At 45.2% G+C, this 17,091-nt stretch overlaps 2 protein-coding genes across 3 annotated transcripts in view; one reads left to right on the plus strand and one right to left on the minus strand.

Annotated features, from left to right (window-relative positions):
• Positions 1 to 4,509, minus strand: part of mterf3 (mitochondrial transcription termination factor 3) — a 41,787-nt gene extending 37,278 nt beyond the window's left edge. For both annotated transcript variants that reach the window (XM_059985242.1, XM_059985237.1), the window contains exons 1-3: positions 4,449 to 4,509; positions 2,905 to 3,252; positions 83 to 241 (exon numbers count right to left, since the gene is read on the minus strand). In XM_059985242.1, the coding sequence (XP_059841225.1) occupies positions 83 to 241; positions 2,905 to 3,232 (487 nt within the window). In that variant the 5' untranslated portion in view covers positions 3,233 to 3,252; positions 4,449 to 4,509. The remainder of the gene's footprint in view (positions 1 to 82; positions 242 to 2,904; positions 3,253 to 4,448) is intronic.
• Positions 4,510 to 5,117: 608 nt separating this feature from the next.
• The window catches only part of ptdss1b (phosphatidylserine synthase 1b), a 50,217-nt gene continuing 38,243 nt past the window's right edge, over positions 5,118 to 17,091 (plus strand). Inside the window, exons 1-5 of the mRNA XM_059985236.1 lie at positions 5,118 to 5,329; positions 7,632 to 7,723; positions 7,852 to 7,896; positions 9,184 to 9,308; positions 12,114 to 12,272. Coding sequence (XP_059841219.1) covers positions 5,151 to 5,329; positions 7,632 to 7,723; positions 7,852 to 7,896; positions 9,184 to 9,308; positions 12,114 to 12,272 — 600 coding nt within the window. The 5' untranslated portion in view covers positions 5,118 to 5,150. The remainder of the gene's footprint in view (positions 5,330 to 7,631; positions 7,724 to 7,851; positions 7,897 to 9,183; positions 9,309 to 12,113; positions 12,273 to 17,091) is intronic.

Here is a 17,091-nt window from a genome sequence, read left to right on the forward strand (position 1 = left end):
GGCCATTTGATTACTAATTTAATGGTTCAGCACCACATTGCGGGCTGTGCTGTACAGTCTATGTTCTGTGTTCAGCACTTACCCAGGAGCACCAGCTTCGTTAGAGTCTCCGACTGGTCAACGTAGTCGCGGAGGGTGAAAGAGGTTGGAGGAAGGAGTGGACTAACTTCAATGTGCAAAGCTTTTTCTTCAGATAGATCTTGAAATGGAGATTGCGATGGGACATCATTGAATACTGGAACTTAAAAGGAATACAATTCCATAGTAAGCAAACGTTAAGACAATGCGATGAATGATGAAGTGAGACAGTTTATTTATTTTATTTACATACTCTGTGTTACAGGCCTGTCCAGCCCAATGATCCGTGGTGTTCGGTAACCCAGTGATTTAAACCCAGCCTAGTTACAGGCCAACTTACAAAAGCTAATTAACCTTGTAACTGGTACGTCTTTGGACTGTGAGAGGAAACCAGAACACCCGGAGGAACACCACTCAGTCATGGGGAGAACGTACAAACTCCTCACAGACGGTGCCGGAATTGAACTCCAAACTCAGGAACTCCCGGTGTCATGTTACCCTCTATGCTACTGAGACGCCCCCAGCAGTTGGAACAATTACCTTCCCATACGTACAAAATGCTGGAGACACTCAGCTGGTCAGGCAGCATCTATGGAGAGGAATAAACAGCTGACCATTCAGCAGGAAGGAGGTAAATAATTTTGTTCTTATTTTAGGAATCTCCTCAAACACCTCAGTAAAATCTATGTACAATGCATCCACTGCTCTATCTTCAGCGATGTGCTTTGCCATACCTTCAAAAGAATTCATTCAGGCTCTGTAGCATAACCTGCATCTCCCAAAGCCATGCTAACTACCCTTATCAGAATATTAAACACAAAGTACACTGCAGACGCTGTGGTCAAATCAACATGTACAAAAGTTGGATGAACTCAGCAGATCGGGCAACATTCGTGGAAACGAGCAATCAATGTTTCGGGTCGAGACCCGAAAACATAGAAAACATAGAAACCTCCCTCTCCTTTCCACCATCCCACTTTCACTCTGCCTCCTCTTCTAGCTGCCTATCACCTCTCACAATTCTGCCTTCTTCTACTACCCATAGTGCTTTTCCCCTTTCCCCTCTTCACCTCTCCTGCCTATCCCCTCCCTGCTTCCCCTCCCCACCCCTTGATCTTTCCTCTAATTGCTTTTCCACCCTCCCCCCACCTTCTTTATAGGGCCCCTGCCCCCTCCTTCTTTAGTCCTGACGAAGGGTCTCGGCCTGAAAAGTTGACTGCTCGTTTCCACGGATGCTGCCTGACCTGCTGAGTACCTCCAGCTTTTGTACATGTTGACTTATCAGAATATGCTTCTCTAAATGCTTGTAACTGCTGTCTCTAAGAAATAATAATCAACAAGTCAATATTTACTGTGTATGCCCACAAAAATACATCTCAAGATTGTACCTGGTGACATATGTAGTCTTGACAATAAATTTACTTTGATATTTGTACTGTATGTGTAGTTTACTAGATTTCTCATGATAAATGCTCTTCTCTCTGTATACACATGACTGTGTGGCTAGGCATAGCTCAAATACCATCTGTAAATTTGGTGACGATACAACCGTTGTTGGTAAAATCTCAGATGGAGACGAGAAGGGGTACAGGGGTGAGATATGCAACTAGTGGAGTGGTGCTGCAGCAACAACCTGGCACTCAATGTCAGTGAGACGGAAGAGCTGATTGTGGACTTCAGGAAGGGTGAGACAAAGAAACACATACTAATCCTCATAGACGGGAGAGAGTGAGCAGCTTCAAGTTCCTGGGTGTGAAGACCTCGGAGGAATTAACCTGGTCCCAACATATCAATGTAGTTATAAAGAAGGCAAGAAAGCGGCTATATTTTATTAGGAGTTTGAGGAGATTTGGCATGTCAACAAATACACTCAAAAACTTCTATAGTTGTACTGTGGAGAGCATTCTGACAGGCTGCATCACTGGCTGGTATGGAGGGGCTACTGCACAGGACCAAAAGAAGCTGCAGAAGATTGTAAATCTAGTCAACTCCATCTTGGGCACTAGCCTACAAAGTACCCAAGATGTCTTTAGGGAGCGGTGTATCAGAAAGGCAGTGTCCATTATTAAGGACCTCCAGCACCCAGGGCATGCCCTTTTCTCACTGTTACCATCAGATTGGAGGTACAGAAGCCTGAAGGCACACACTCAGCGATTCAGGAACAGCTCCCTCCCCTCTACCATCCGATTCCTAAATGGACATTGAATCTTTGGAAACGACCTCATTTTAATATACAATATTTCAGTTTTTGCACTTTTTTAATCTATTCAATATAATGTAATTGATTCACTTGTTTACTTATTATTACTATTTTTATTTTTTTCTCTCTCTGCTAGATTATGTATTGCATTGAACTGCTGCTGCTAAGTTAACAAATTTCACATCACATGCCGGTGATAATAAACCTGATTCTGATTTTTCAACATGGTAATGAATGGATAGGGGACTGGTCCCTCCTGTCAGTGCTCGCCCTGTGGGAGACAAGCTGAATTACGTTTGTCTGCACCTGCACCTGCATGAGGTAAAGAACTGCTGCGGGCTTTACCTTACAGAAACATGGCTCCAGGACACCATCAATCTGCAGGCCAGGACACTTAGGGACTTGGGCTAGATTAATTTTTGTTTCTCTGCTATCATCATTATGCGTTACATCTGCTGTTGGTTCTGTGTTTTGTCCCTTGGCTCTGGATGAACGAGGTTTTGCATGGCTGTATTCATGTGCATGGTTGAATGACAATTAAACTTGAAGATTTCAAATCTAGTTAACGTCAATGAGCAGGCACACCATTTTCACCAACAAATTCTAAACAAAGTGCAGCAGCTTACCGAAAGGTTGCAACTCATCCTCCAGACCAGGCAGTTCTGCTTTGCCATGGTCGTAATTTGTATATTGCAACGGACTGCTTTCTGTGAAGTGGACTGTGTCACCTTCTCTGCTTGGTGGTGAATCCGTTGCCGAAGAGCTGAAGTTTGGATTTCTCAGCCTTCGGTGGCTTTGGACGAGGGAACGTCGATGTGTATGTACGCCAGTCCGAGACTGAAGGGTAAATGACGCCACAGGAATCGCCTTCATTGTTTTGCTTGAAGAAAAAACCAGACCAGAGATTCTCAATGCAGACCACCTGCAGCAAATGCTGCAAAGCGCTGAAGACATCTTTCACTCAAATTACGATTCTGCAAACAGGAAAGTTAATGCATGAACTGTGAGTTGTATTCTTAGAAAATGCCTTAAAAGTTCATTCTCTAACTATATATTTCAACTGTTGGGAAATTCTGAGCAGTGTGTGTCTGGAGACTCTAGAGAGGACAGTAAAAATCACAGAGATCACTGGGATCTTCCTTCCCCACCTAATTTACAGGGAGCATTGCAGACAAAGGGACTAAAGTATCATTGAGGATCCCTACCACCCATCCTACAATCTCTCTGACCCACTACCATTGGGAAGGAGGTACAGAAGCATCAGGACTTGGACTGTGACTGGGTAACAGCTTCTTCCCTCAGGCTGAGAGGCTAATGAATGCCTTGCCACCACCAAGGTCTCATCATTAGGACAGCAAGCTGTTTACCTGTGCTGTGCACAACGTACATTCTAAATTAGATTTTATTAGCTTATTTATGGTCATATTTTGTTTTTTGTGCTACCTGATATATATTTTGTGGATACACCATGGTGCGGAGGAACATTGTTTCATTTGGTTGAATTTATGTATAGTTAGATGACAATTAACTTGATATCTGATCAGTAGATATCAGTAGTTAGTACTCTAACTTCAGTAGAGTTAAAAAGAGCTGAATGTACAGACAAAAAATATCTGCTGTGCAGAACTCACCAATTCAAAAAAGCAGCCAGCTTAATCAAAGACCCCACTCACCCCAGACGTTCTCTCTTGTCCTGCCTCCCACAGAAAAGATACAAAAGCCTGAAAGCACATACCAGCAGACCCAAGAACAGCCTATCAGACCTTGTACAGTAAGCTGGCCTCTTCACCTCGATATGACCTCACTTTACTGTCTGCGAGCCCTGCACTTCCTCTGTAACTGAAACTCTGATAGTGCTCAACACACTATATAGTAATTTATTCTCAGCTTGCAGGACAAATCCTTCATTATACCTCGGTACATGTGACAACAAATAATATTTATTTATAGAGACTTTTCATACAGATGACACAGCTAAAATGAAATATGAAAAAAGATAAAATAAAAATAGACATGAAATTAAAATATAAAAAGATGCAAGGTTAAAAATGAGCTGGAGCTGGCGGTTAGAACTGCTAACTGTGTGTGTATATTTTCAGGTATTGAGTTCGAAAAGCTAATAATAAATAAACCAATAACAGCACAGCAAGTGATAAAGTTTGCAAGATACCGATGAAGCGCTCTGCTGGAGATCCCGGAACCGGGACGGGAAGAGGGCGCGAGGCGAGCCCTTGGAGCACGTGATTATTTCCAGTGGGAGAGGCTACCGCACGGCGGACTGGGGGGGGGGTACAAAGAAACACATCCTTCGCTTTGTTCATTTCTTCCATTATACAAACAATATTTAACAATTACATAATATGTATAATTTGTAAATGAAATTCCTATGATAGTAGCTCTATCCGTCTGGGAGTGAGATGTCTGGGAGCGTATGACGCTGGGGGATGCCTCCCTGCGCCCTTCTCGTTTCTCCGCTTTCAATCGGGAGGGTTATAGGACCCGGGAGAGGCAGCAGAGCGCTGCGCTTCCGTACGCTATTGGAGGGCTAGCAACCAATCATAAAAGGGCTTAGCCGACCACGTGGGCAAGAGAGCGCCGCTTCCAGCGCGGGTCAGCCCATCGCACAAAGGAGTGGGGATGAACACAAAAATACTTCCACCTTTTGTTGATCGTGTCCATGTAGTAACAACATTGACCAAACAGCTACAATTTGTTAGAGTCATACCTCACTCCTCTGATATCCGCTGCAATACTGTGGGAGTGCCGGGGTGGTTTGTGGTTGAGACGGGACCGAGCCTCCCCCGTGCCCGGTTCGAGTGCCGGCGCCCTGAGGCGGGCGGAGGGACCCGGGGGAAGCGGGCGGGCTGCAGCCATGGCGGCGGCGGGAGGCAGCCGGACCATCAGCAAGGACGATGCCGAGTACAGGCTGCATTTCCGAATGATCAACGAGCAGCAAGTGGAGGACATCACCATCGACTTCTTCTACAAGCCGCACACTATCACTCTGCTCACCTTCACCATCGTCAGCGTCATGTACTTCGCCTTCACCAGGTAGTGTGGGGGCGCGCCCGGCAGTGGCGTGTCTGCGCTCCGGCGGCAGCGACCCGGCTCTTCTCCATTGGGGTCACTCCGGCCCGAGGGGACCCGCTGGTCACATCGTGTCCACTCCGGCCCGAGGGGACCCGCTGGTCACATCGTGTCCATGGGGTCACTCCGGCCCGAGGGGACCCGCTGGTCACTCCGGCCCGAGGGGACCCGCTGGTCACATCGTGTCCATGGGGTCACTCCGGCCCGAGGGGACCCGCTGGTCACATCGTGTCCATGGGGTCACTCCGGCCCGAGGGGACCCGCTGGTCACATCGTGTCCACTCCGGCCCGAGGGGACCCGCTGGTCACATCGTGTCCACTCCGGCCCGAGGGGACCCGCTGGTCACATCGTGTCCACTCCGGCCCGAGGGGACCCGCTGGTCACATCGTGTCCATGGGGTCACTCCGGCCCGAGGGGACCCGCTGGTCACATCGTGTCCACTCCGGACCGAGAGAACCCGCTGTTCACATCGTGTCCATGGGGTCACTCCGGCCCGAGGGGACCCGCTGGTCACATCGTGTCCATGGGGTCACTCCGGCCCGAGGGGACCCGCTGGTCACATCGTGTCCATGGGGTCACTCCGGCCCGAGGGGACCCGCTGGTCACATCGTGTCCATGGGGTCACTCCGGCCCGAGGGGACCCGCTGGTCACATCGTGTCCACTCCGGACCGAGAGAACCCGCTGTTCACATCGTGTCCATTTGGGTCACTCCGGCCGCAGAAGACCTGCTGGGCATATTGTGTCCTGATGGTGGGCTTTGTAGCTAAGTCACACTTGAAGGCTAGTAGCTGGACCTGGTTGTCTGAGTCCATTTCAGACGCATGCAGTGGGAGCTTATTCCCCTCCCCGTTAAGGAACCAGAGCTAAGAACTGTTAAGTAAAATAATAATATAGTTGTTGAGAGGCATGTGGACAGCTTACTGAGAGGTGGACGGGTATGAACAACCTGAGGAACATTGCAGCAAACCTAATACAATTATCTCTGTTTTGTTCAAGTTTATTGTCAGCTGACTGTAGGTGTAAACAACCAAAGAAAACAACGTTCCTCCAGACCATAGTCAAGTTTATTGTCATCTGCCTGTACATGTATCATCATCATCGTGGCTTGACTTGGTGAACGAAGCTTTTGGAAGGGGGCTGCCCATGTCTGCTTCAGTCTTAGACGTGGGCATGTCCTTCGGCCTGCACAATGGTTTTTTAGGTGGAAAGCAGTGTGCATGGTACTAGCTCTATCCTTTACACCTGGGGTTCATCTTCCATAGCTTACCAAGCTGGGGCGGTGGTAGCGAGGTCCTGGGGTCATAGGAGTTATGTTGGAGTGTCCTTCTCCTAGGTGGATGGCCTGACAAGCCCCAACAGCCCGGGTTTGGAGTCAGAGTTGTCCTTCTCTTAGGCTGCCTGCCAACCAAGGCTAACGAGCCCAGCCTATCCATCCAGTTATACTGCCAGACACTCGGTTGCACCATGACGTAGCAAGCTCGGTGGAAACAGGGGGCACCAATGAGAAGGTGTTGCTACAGATGCAGTAGTGTAGGAGAGGCCATTTGCAGTGGCCTCCAGCCTAGCAAGCCAGACAGTGACCACACGGCGATCACTGCACCAGGAAAGGAGAGGCAAGGTATTGCGCGTGCACTTTCCCTGGGTGAGCGGGACATCAGGCCCAGACCCCGCCCACCCCACTGTACATGTATACAACCAAAGAAAACAACGTCCTCCAGACCATAGTCAAGTTTATCATCATCGGACTATTGATGTATCCAACTAAACGAAACAACATTCCTCTGGACCACGGTGCACCCACAAAACATAGAACATAAGGAATAGGAGCAGGAGTAGGCCATTCGGCCCATTGCACCTGCCCATTCAATAAGATCATGACTAGATAAAACACACCACAGAAATGAAATTATTACCACATGTAAATTGATAAATATGCATATAAGGTGCAGTCCAAGGAAACAGTAAACAGTAACCAGCTCAATGTCCTGACGGGACCTCTGTAGTGGCATGGTATTCATTAGTCTCACAGCCTGAAAGAAGTTGTTACTCAGTCTGACAGTTGTACTCCTGATGCTCCTGTACCACCTCCCTGAATGGGAGTCAAAGAGATTGTGGTCGGGATCCTCAACGATGCTTCAGTCCTTCCATCTGCAGTGTTCACAGTAAATATCACAAATAGGGGGAAGAGAGCAGTGAAGTGATATTAATGGATTTGCCAAGTGCGTGCACAAACAGTTTGACTACATTCTTTGTGATTTGTTTAGGGATGATTCAAGTCCAGAAGACAATATCTGGAAAGGAATTCTCTCAGTGGTGTTCTTTTTTCTAATTGTAAGTGTTTTAGCGTTTCCTAACGGTAAGTTTCTGATTGTTATTATTGGGAATTGTGATTAAACACAATTCTTACAAAGTAATTTTCACACATTCTTCAGCTTTGTTTTGTAAAATATACTGCTCAGCAGCCTTTTAAATTCAATATTTCAGGTCCTTTTACCCGACCTCATCCAGCGATATGGAGAATGGTTTTCGGTAAGGCCAGATGATTGTTTCCTCTTACCTGTCTTTCTGAATTATGGATTTGGTGGACTCATTGAAAATCCCTTTCCATTTTGTGAAAATTAATTTAGAGATACATTGGGCCTTTCTGTCTCAATGACCCCCCCCCCCCCACCCAGCAAACCACATATTTATCCCTGGCCCATTCAGAGTACACTTTGTAATGAGCAGTTAATCTTCCAGCCGGTAAGTCTGTGGACTGTGGGTGGGAACCCATGTGGTCACAAGAAGGATGCACAAACTGGAGCTGAAATTGAATGCTCCTCAGCTGTAACAGTGCCAGGCTAACTGCTGTCGTGGTGCCCTGTTTTGAATTTGTTTTGTTTTTGAGGGTGTTTTGCAACTGCATTATACCAGAGTCTTCAGTAGATTTATCATAGATCAGAAGACTTAGTTTCCAGATAAACACTAAAGGTTCTACAAATGCTGGAAATCTTGAACAACTCACACAAATGTTGGAGGAACTCAGCAAGTCAGGCAGCATCTATGGAGGGAGAAAAGCAGTCAATGTTTTGGGTTCAGACTGAAAAGGAAGGGAGAAGGAGACAGAATAAAAAATTGGGTAGGGAAGTGTCTTCTCGCTTTTTTACATTCCTCATTCTGGCTTCTCTCCCTCCTTCTCTCCTCACATGCTAAACAATTCCCTCTGGTTCCCCCCCTCCCCTTTCCCCCATGGTTCACTCTCTACAATCAGATTCCTTTTTAACCCTTTACCCCATCCACCTATCACCTCCCTGCTTCTTACTTCATCCCTTTCCGCCCCCATTCCTCACCCACTTGGCTTCACCTGTCACCTTCTTGCTTGTCCTCCTTCCCCTCTCAATGTTTGAGGGGAGAGCAACATTCTGGTGCCAACGTTACATACCATGCTCAACAGAACAACATGAACAACAATAAACAAGTCCCTGTTCACCCCTCCCACCCAGCCACCTACATATACAGTCCACCACCTCCAGCCTCTCATCGTCCGAGGGGTCCCAGAACAGATCTCTACTGTTTGTATTTATCAAAAGCTGTAAGTCTGTTTATTTATAGATACCTTGCAGAATAGGCCCTTGCTGCCCAGCAACCCACCTATTTAATCCTAGCCTAATCGCAGTTTTCGAACTGTGGGAGGAAATCGTGTGCAAATACTTTTTGAAATCAGAATTGGATTGAGCGCGTATTTATTTTGAAATGGATGAATATCTGGAGACCGCTCTCCTGAAGTTTTGGCTATCCCAATGGTAACCTTGTTATGTATCTTGTGTAATACTGCAGGTCTCAGCGTGCTCTATTTCCTCTTCCTGGTGTTCCTGCTCTTCCTCAATTTTGAGCAAGTGAAATCGGTCATGTACTGGCTCGACCCGAATCTGCGCTATGCCACTCGAGAAGCTGACATTATGGTGAGTCTTGTAGGAAATAACTTTTCTCTCTGTGATTTAGAGATGCTTTTAACTGCAACGGAACGTGAACTGAAACGGCATGCTGGAAATAATCAACATTTAAGAGCGGTTTGGATAAGCACCTGGATGGGAGGGGTGTGGACGGCTGTGGTCCACGTGCCGGTCAATGGGACAAGTCCCCGCGTGCTGGTCACGGTCAGTGGGACAAGGCCCCGTGCGCCGGTCGCGGTCAGTGGGGCAAGGCCCCGCGCGCCGGTCGCGGTCAGTGGGGCAAGGCCCCGCGCGCCGGTCGCGGTCAGTGGGGCAAGGCCCCGCGCGCCGGTCGCGGTCAGTGGGACAAGGCAGAATATCAGTTGGACTGGGAGGCTGCAGATATCAATAATAACTAAGGCAGCTTCTGTTGAGAGAGAAACAGTTAATGCTTCTGGTCGGTATTCCTTTTTTCATTCGTCACTGATAATTGCAATGTTTGTAGTATTTTGCTTTTAAATGTGCTGCTTATTTGGGACAACTCTTAAAGAACAAAAGCCCAGGATTCCATTTGTTTATTTGGGACACTCTGCTACTTAACTGGGACAGGAGACTGTTGCTTAAAAGTTTCTAAATAGCATCAGTCATTGACATTTTTATGTGGCTGTTAAGACAATGCAATGTGCTTAGAGCATACAGATTTTTAAATCTTGTTTAAATTTTTAAATTGCTCAGATTTTTAAATCAGTTGTGTTACGTTATCCATTTGGGTAGATGGATGCTGAATTAAAAATCTGATTTTTGGCACTGCTCCATGCAGGAAGGCAACGAAGGCAATCTATTATCTGCTCTCGGTGTCTACACTGGTTTTGTTCGTTTACAGTCAATCAAAAGAACACATACACTGGATGAATTCCTCTGCCGATAACTATTAGTAACTAATACACAGTTCTGTAGTATTGGTAGTGTTCTAATTTGTTTAGTTCTTCATTTAAGTACGTAACTTGTCACTCTGTTAAACAATACTTCAATTTTTTAAATACCTTTTTAACTATTTCCATGAAGCTTCGGCTAAATGGGACCACTGCATAATTGGATCAAAATGTACTGGTTCCAATGTGTCCCAATTAACTGGAGTACACTTTTTATTTATATATATATATTATATAAAGTTGCTAGTTTCCTATGGTGATGCTGGATATCAGCGTACAACACAAACTGGACATTGCAAATCACATTCAATAAATTAACCATCAATTAAAACTGGGAAAAAAGTTTCTGCAGTTTTATTTTATTGTCTCATCTTAAATTGGCAAAGATTTACTGGTGGAATTTATAAATATATCGGGCCCAAACCTGCTCCAACACTCCAAATGTGATCAGAGCAATGAATTACACTTCAGAGACACCTTATTTATGACACTCAATCTCCCCACTGTCTCTTGTAGCTGACTATTAATACTGTCCAGAATTTCACAATATTAATTGATGCATGACTGTGTGGCTGATCACAGCTCCAATAACATATTTAAGTGTGCTGATGACACCACTATCGTAGGCCGATTCATAGGTGGTGATAAATCAGCATATCAGAGGGAAATTGAAAATCTGACCAAGGAGCTGATTATTGTCTTCAGGAGGAAATTGAAGGTCCATGAGCCAGTCCTCATCCAAGGGTCAGAGGTGGAGAGGGTCAAGGGTCACCCACTTTAAATTCCTTGGTGTTACCATTTCGGAGGGCATGGCCTGGGTCCAACACACAAGTGCAATTAGGAAGGAAGCACGGCAGCGCTTCTACTTAGGAGTTTGTGGAGATTCCACATGATATCTAAAAAGTTAGACAATCTTCTAAAAATGTGTGGTGGAGAGTATATAGATTGGCTGCATCACAGCCTGGTATGGAAACACCAATGCTTTTGAATGGAACTACCTACAAGAAGTCGTGGATACGGCCCAGTCTACTGGGGTAAAGCCCTCCCTGCTATCATCTGCATTAAAAACAGTGTCACAGGAAAGCAGCATCCATCATCAAAATCGGGTTTATTATCACCGGCATCTGACATGCCATGCTCTCCATACCCCACCAACCAGGTTATGCACTTTTCTCACTGCTGCCATCAGGAAGGAGGGACAAGGGCCTCACGACTCACACCACTAGGTTCAGGAACGGTTTTTACCCCTCAACCATCAGGTGCCTGAACCGGAGGGGATAACTTCACTTGCCCCGTCAGTGAAGTGTTCCCACAAGGGACTCACTTCCAAGGCTCTTCATCTCATGTTCTCAATATTTATTGTTTGTTTATTTATTATTATATTTTTCTTTCTTTGTATTTGTACAGTTTGATTTTTGCACTCTGGTTGTCCGCCCTATTGTTGCGGTCTTTCATTGATTTTTTTATGGTTATTGGATTTATTAAGAATGCCTGCAAGAAAACAAATCTTAAGCTGTAAGTGATGACATATATGTACATTGATAATAAATTTACTGTGAACTTTCTATATCTGCAGCATACAAGCACACAGAATACATTGTGTGTTACTCCTTCCTTCAGTGGTTCTTAGCACAAATAGCAATTTAACACCTTTTATTTCTCTGGTTTTTGAAACTGTAAAAACAAATACTAGAAAAATTATAATTGTTTTTCTTGGTCTTTTAACAGAGCCACTATTAAAATATTATAGGATGAAGGGTCTTGGCATGAAGCATTGACTGTTTATTCCTTTTCATTGATGCTGCCCAGCCTGCTGGGTTCCTCCAGCATTTTGTATGCGTGGCTCTGGATTTCCGGAATCTCTTGTGTTTAAGGTGTTTTGCTTGTGTTTTGTTTTTGATAGGAATATGCCATAAACTGTCATGACATAAGTTGGGAGAGGATTCTCAGCCACTTTGACATCTTCGCCTTTGGACACTTCTGGGGCTGGGCTATGAAGGCATTGCTGATTCGCAGCTATGGCCTCTGCTGGACCATCAGTATCACATGGGAGATGACTGAGGTACTGCCTTGGAGTTTCTAGGAATACAGTGTTGAGAAGTACATAGTTGTGCACCTTGGTCAAAGAAATAAAGGCGTGAACTGTTTTCTGAATGGGAGAAAATTCAAAAATCTGAGCTGCAAAGGACTTGGGAGTCCTCATGCAGGTCAAGTCTGAGATAAGGAAGGTTCAAAGCTCAATTTAATGTCAGAGAAATGTATACAATATACACCCTGAAATGCTTTTTCTTCACAAACATCCACAAAAACAGAGAAGTGCCCCCAAAGAATGAATGACAGTAAAATGTTAGAACCCCAAAGTCCTCCCGTGTGTGAGCAGCAGCGACAACAATTCCCCCCCCCCCCACTGGCAAAACAAAGCATGGCACCCGCCACTGAGCACTCAACGTGAGCAAAGCAACAGCAAAGACACAGACTTGCAGTTACCCCAAAGCTTCATGTTTCATCCTGCATTCGACAAACCACAGGTTCTCTCTTTCTCCCTAATAAGGGAGAGGGAGGTGTCCCCCATTTTCACAGCAGGCGGGAGACATATCAACGACCAGCTGGTTTACGATGTTAAAAAGTCTGTTTCATCGCTTTTTACGAGCTCTGTGCCTGAAAGTCACAAAGATCTCGGGTGTTCGGGCCCACAGTGAAAGATTTTCTGGCCTCCCTGATGACACTTGTGTCTACTGTCGTGACACCGACCCTCGATCCACCCATCCCCAGAACCCCGAGATCTTAGGCTTCCAAATACAAGTGAGACTCTCAGGCCGAAACCTTGGCATGTCAGATAATGGCCTGTCCTGAAACCCCGAGAATGGGTCCCATTCCTGCAAAGAACCGAAGTCTGCATGTAACCCCAGGTCAAGGTCTTCAAAAGAACCCTGAAAGGAAAAAATAAAGATATTAAAGATGGAAATAGAGCTGTTTCGGAAGATGCAAGCAAAGGAGTTGCTGTTTAGCGCCATCTTAACTCTGCCTCCACATCCGGGTATGCAATGTTGGCATTCATTTTGAGAGACCTAAACTAGAATATAAAAGCGAGGATGTAATGACGAGGGCTTATAAAGTATTCGTAGATTGCGCTTGGAGTATTGTGAGCAGTTTTGGGCCCCTTATCGGAGAAATGATGTGTTGACATTGGAGACGGTTCAGAGGAGTTTCATGAGAATGACCTCAGGAATGAAAGGGTTAATGTATTAGTGTTTGATGGCTCTGGTTCTGTATTTGGCAGAATTTAGAAGAGTGGGGGGGGGGATCTCACAGAAACATATTGAATGGTGAAAGGTCTTGATAGAGTGGATGTAGAGAGGCTGTTTCCTATGGTGCTCCTAAGAGCAAAGGACACGGCCTCAGAATAGAGGGACATCCTTTTAGATTGGAAATGAGGAGGAATTTCTTTAGCCAGAGGGTGGTGAATCTGGAATTTGTTATCACAGGCAGCTGTGGAAGCCAAGTCTTTATGTATATTTAAGGCAGAGGTTGATCGATCCTTGATTGATCAGGGTATGAGGGGATGGGGAGAAAGCAGGAGATTGGCTCTGAGAGGAAAATTGGATCAGCCATGAAGAAATGGCGGAGTCAACATGATGAGCCAAATGGCTGCTATATCTTATGGTCTTAAGAAAATCTATCAAATATTGAAACGCCTGGATAGAGTGGATGTTTCTTATAGTGGGGGAGTCTAGAATCAGAGGGCACATCTCAGAATTGAGGGACGTCCATTTGGAACTGAGATGAAGAGAAATTTCTTTAATCTGAGGGTGGCGAGTCTACAGAATTCATTGCGACAGACAGATGTGGAGACCAAGTAATTAGGTATATTTAAAGCAGAGGTTGATATGTTCTTGGTTAGTCAGTGCGTTCAAGGTTACTGGGAGAAGGCAGAGAATGGGGTTGAGAGGAATAATAAATCAGCCATGATGGAATGGTGGAGAAGGCTTGTTGGGATGACTGCCCAATTCTGCTCCCATGTCATATGACCTTATGAAAGATTCCTGCCACTGTCTGTAAGGAGTTTGTACATTCTCCATGGGACTGTGTCAGTTTCTTCCAGGTGCTCCAGCATCCTCCCACATTGCGAGACCCACGGGTTAGGGAGCTGTGGTCATGCTGTGTTGGTGTTGGAAGCATGGTAACGCTTGTAGGCTGCCCCAGCACATCCTCGATCTGTGTTGGTCATTGATGCAAGTGTCATAATTCACTGTATGTTCCGATGTATGTGTGACAAGTCAAGCTAATCATGATCTCATAGCGGAATAAAAGTGTTAATTCAGGAACAGGGCTAAATTATACTACCCAGGCAATAACAAACTGCATGGATTTAAATTTAATATTCTAAGTGTGCAAAATATAAGAAACTGGTGCACTTTCAAAATTGTTTTCAGTTTAAGTGCAACAGGGATGGGAGTTTATAAGGAGTGTGCGACAATTCCCAAAACTCAATTAGGCCATTCGGCCCATCGAGTCTGCTCTGCCATTCCATCATGGCTGATTTACCAGCCCTCTCAAAACCATTCTCCTGTTTTCTCCCTGTAACCTTTGACACCCTGACTAATCAAGAACCTATCAACCTCTACCTTGAGTGTACTCAATGACCACCTCCACAGCTGTCTGTGGCAATGAATTCCATAGATTCATCATCCTCCGGCTTGAGAAGTTCCTTTGCATCTCTATTGTAAACAGAAGCCCTTCTGTGGTGAGGCTGTGCCCTATGCTTGTAGATTTCCCACTTAAAAAAATGAGATTCATCCCACCTCCCTTTCTTCTAAACTTCAGTGAGGCAGTAACAGAGCCTTCAAACGTTCCTCCACATTCATCCTTTCATTCCTGGAAGCATTGTCATGAGCCTCTCCAAGCCAGCACAGATCTGCTCAGTACAATTGCATCAGACCGAAGCCAGTGTGGGGTTAACAGCCTGGTAACTGGAGCAGCTGCTCTCCATGTTGTCAGTGTCAAAGAGAAAATATTTTGTGCAGGAGCCATCGGGTGTTCCTTGGAGAATATTGTGACTGACAATTGCTGCTTATATTTTTACTGAGAATCAGAATCAAGTTTAATTTCACAGGCATAAGTCATGAAATTTATTGTTTTGTGGCAGCAGTACATTGCAATTTATCATAATAAAACTATAAATTACAGTAAGATATACGTATATTAAATAGTGCAAAACCTGAACCAAAAAAAAAGAAAAAAAAGGTAGTGTTTGTGGGTTCATTGTCCATTCAGGAATCTGATAGCGGAGGGGAAGAAACTGTTCCTGAATCATTGAGTGTGTCTTCAGGCTCCTGTCCCTCCTCTCTCCTCACTGGTGTTAGCAATGAGAAGAGGGCATGACCTGGGTGACGGGTGTCCTTAATAATGGACGGCGTCTTCTTAACACATCACCTTTTGAAGATGTTCTTGTTGCTAGAGAGGCTAGTGCCCATGATGGAGCTGGCTGAGTTTACAACTTCCTGCAGCTTTTACAGATCCTGTACAGTGGCATCACAATGCTCTCAGACAGAATTCTTTCCGGAGTACATCTGTAGAAATTTGCATGAGTCTGTGGTGACATATCAACTCTCTTCAAACTCCTGAAATATCAATGATTTTAGAGTTGCAATCTTGCGTTTTTTTGTGGTGAAGAATCCAATCTTCAGTCGGAACTGAGAAGAAGAATTGTTTTTGTAAACTTTTTTTTAAATCGGTACACATCTTGTGGATAGCACTGTTAACACTCGTGATCACCTGTGCGAGACGTGTTTTTCCATGGCTCATCTGGGCTTCAGGTGCAGTTTCCAGTGAGAGACCGAGAAGGGAAAGCAATTCCTGGATGATGGGGATTTGTAGAATTCCCAGTGAGAGACTGAGAAGACAACTCAATTCCGGAAGGGCGAGGACCTTTATTGGAAAGGTTGTGTTTATTGTGTTTAAGAACCCCACGCAGCGTTGTGTTTAGCTATTACAATTTGGGGTGCTGGAGGTCAGAGTTCAGTTCCGGCACTGTTGGTAAGGAGTTTGTATGTTCTCACCGTAACCGTGTGAGTTTCCTCCCACAGTCCAGTGACATACTGGTTAGTAGGTTAATTGTTCACTCTGAACTGTGCCATGATTTGGCTAAGGTTAAATAGGTGAGTTGTTGGTGGTGCAGCTCCTTCACCTGGAAGGTGTTAATGAGAGGTTTCTTGGCAGTGTGGAGGAACAGAGGGAACCTGGGGTCCATGTCCATAGACCCCTCAAAGTTGTCATGCAGACTGTCAGGGTGTAAGGAGGTGTGTGGTGTGTTGACTTTCATTAATCAGCTCCATCACGGGTACCAGCCTCCATAGTATCTAAGATATCTTCAAGGAGCAGTGCATCAGGAAAGCATCATTAAGGATCCTCACCACCCGGGACATGCCCCTTTCTCACTGTTACCTTCAGGTAGGAGGTACAGAAGCCTGAAAGCACACACTCAGTGATTCAGGAACAGCTTCTTCCCCTCTGCCGTCCAATTCATGAATGGACATTGAACCCTTGGACACTACCTCACTCTTTTCTTATTTCTGTTACTGCACTGTTTATTTTAACTTAACTATTTATTAAAGATAGATGCATTTAATGTAACTCAGTATTTCTCTGTATTTATTTATCATGTATTTCATTGTACTGCTGCTGTAAAATTAACAAAGGATGATGTACGCCAGTGATATTAAATCTGAATTCTGGTTCATTAGTCAGGGGATTGAGTTCAAGAGCTGTGAGGTAATGTTGCAACTCTATAAAACTCTGGTTTTATACACTTGGAGTATTGTGTTCAGTTCTGGTCACCTCATTATTGGAAGGATGTGGATGCAGAGGAGACAGGATGCTGT

The sequence above is a fragment of the Hypanus sabinus genome, chromosome 1 (genome assembly GCF_030144855.1).
Source record: "Hypanus sabinus isolate sHypSab1 chromosome 1, sHypSab1.hap1, whole genome shotgun sequence".
NCBI classification, from domain to species: Eukaryota; Metazoa; Chordata; class Chondrichthyes; order Myliobatiformes; family Dasyatidae; genus Hypanus; species Hypanus sabinus.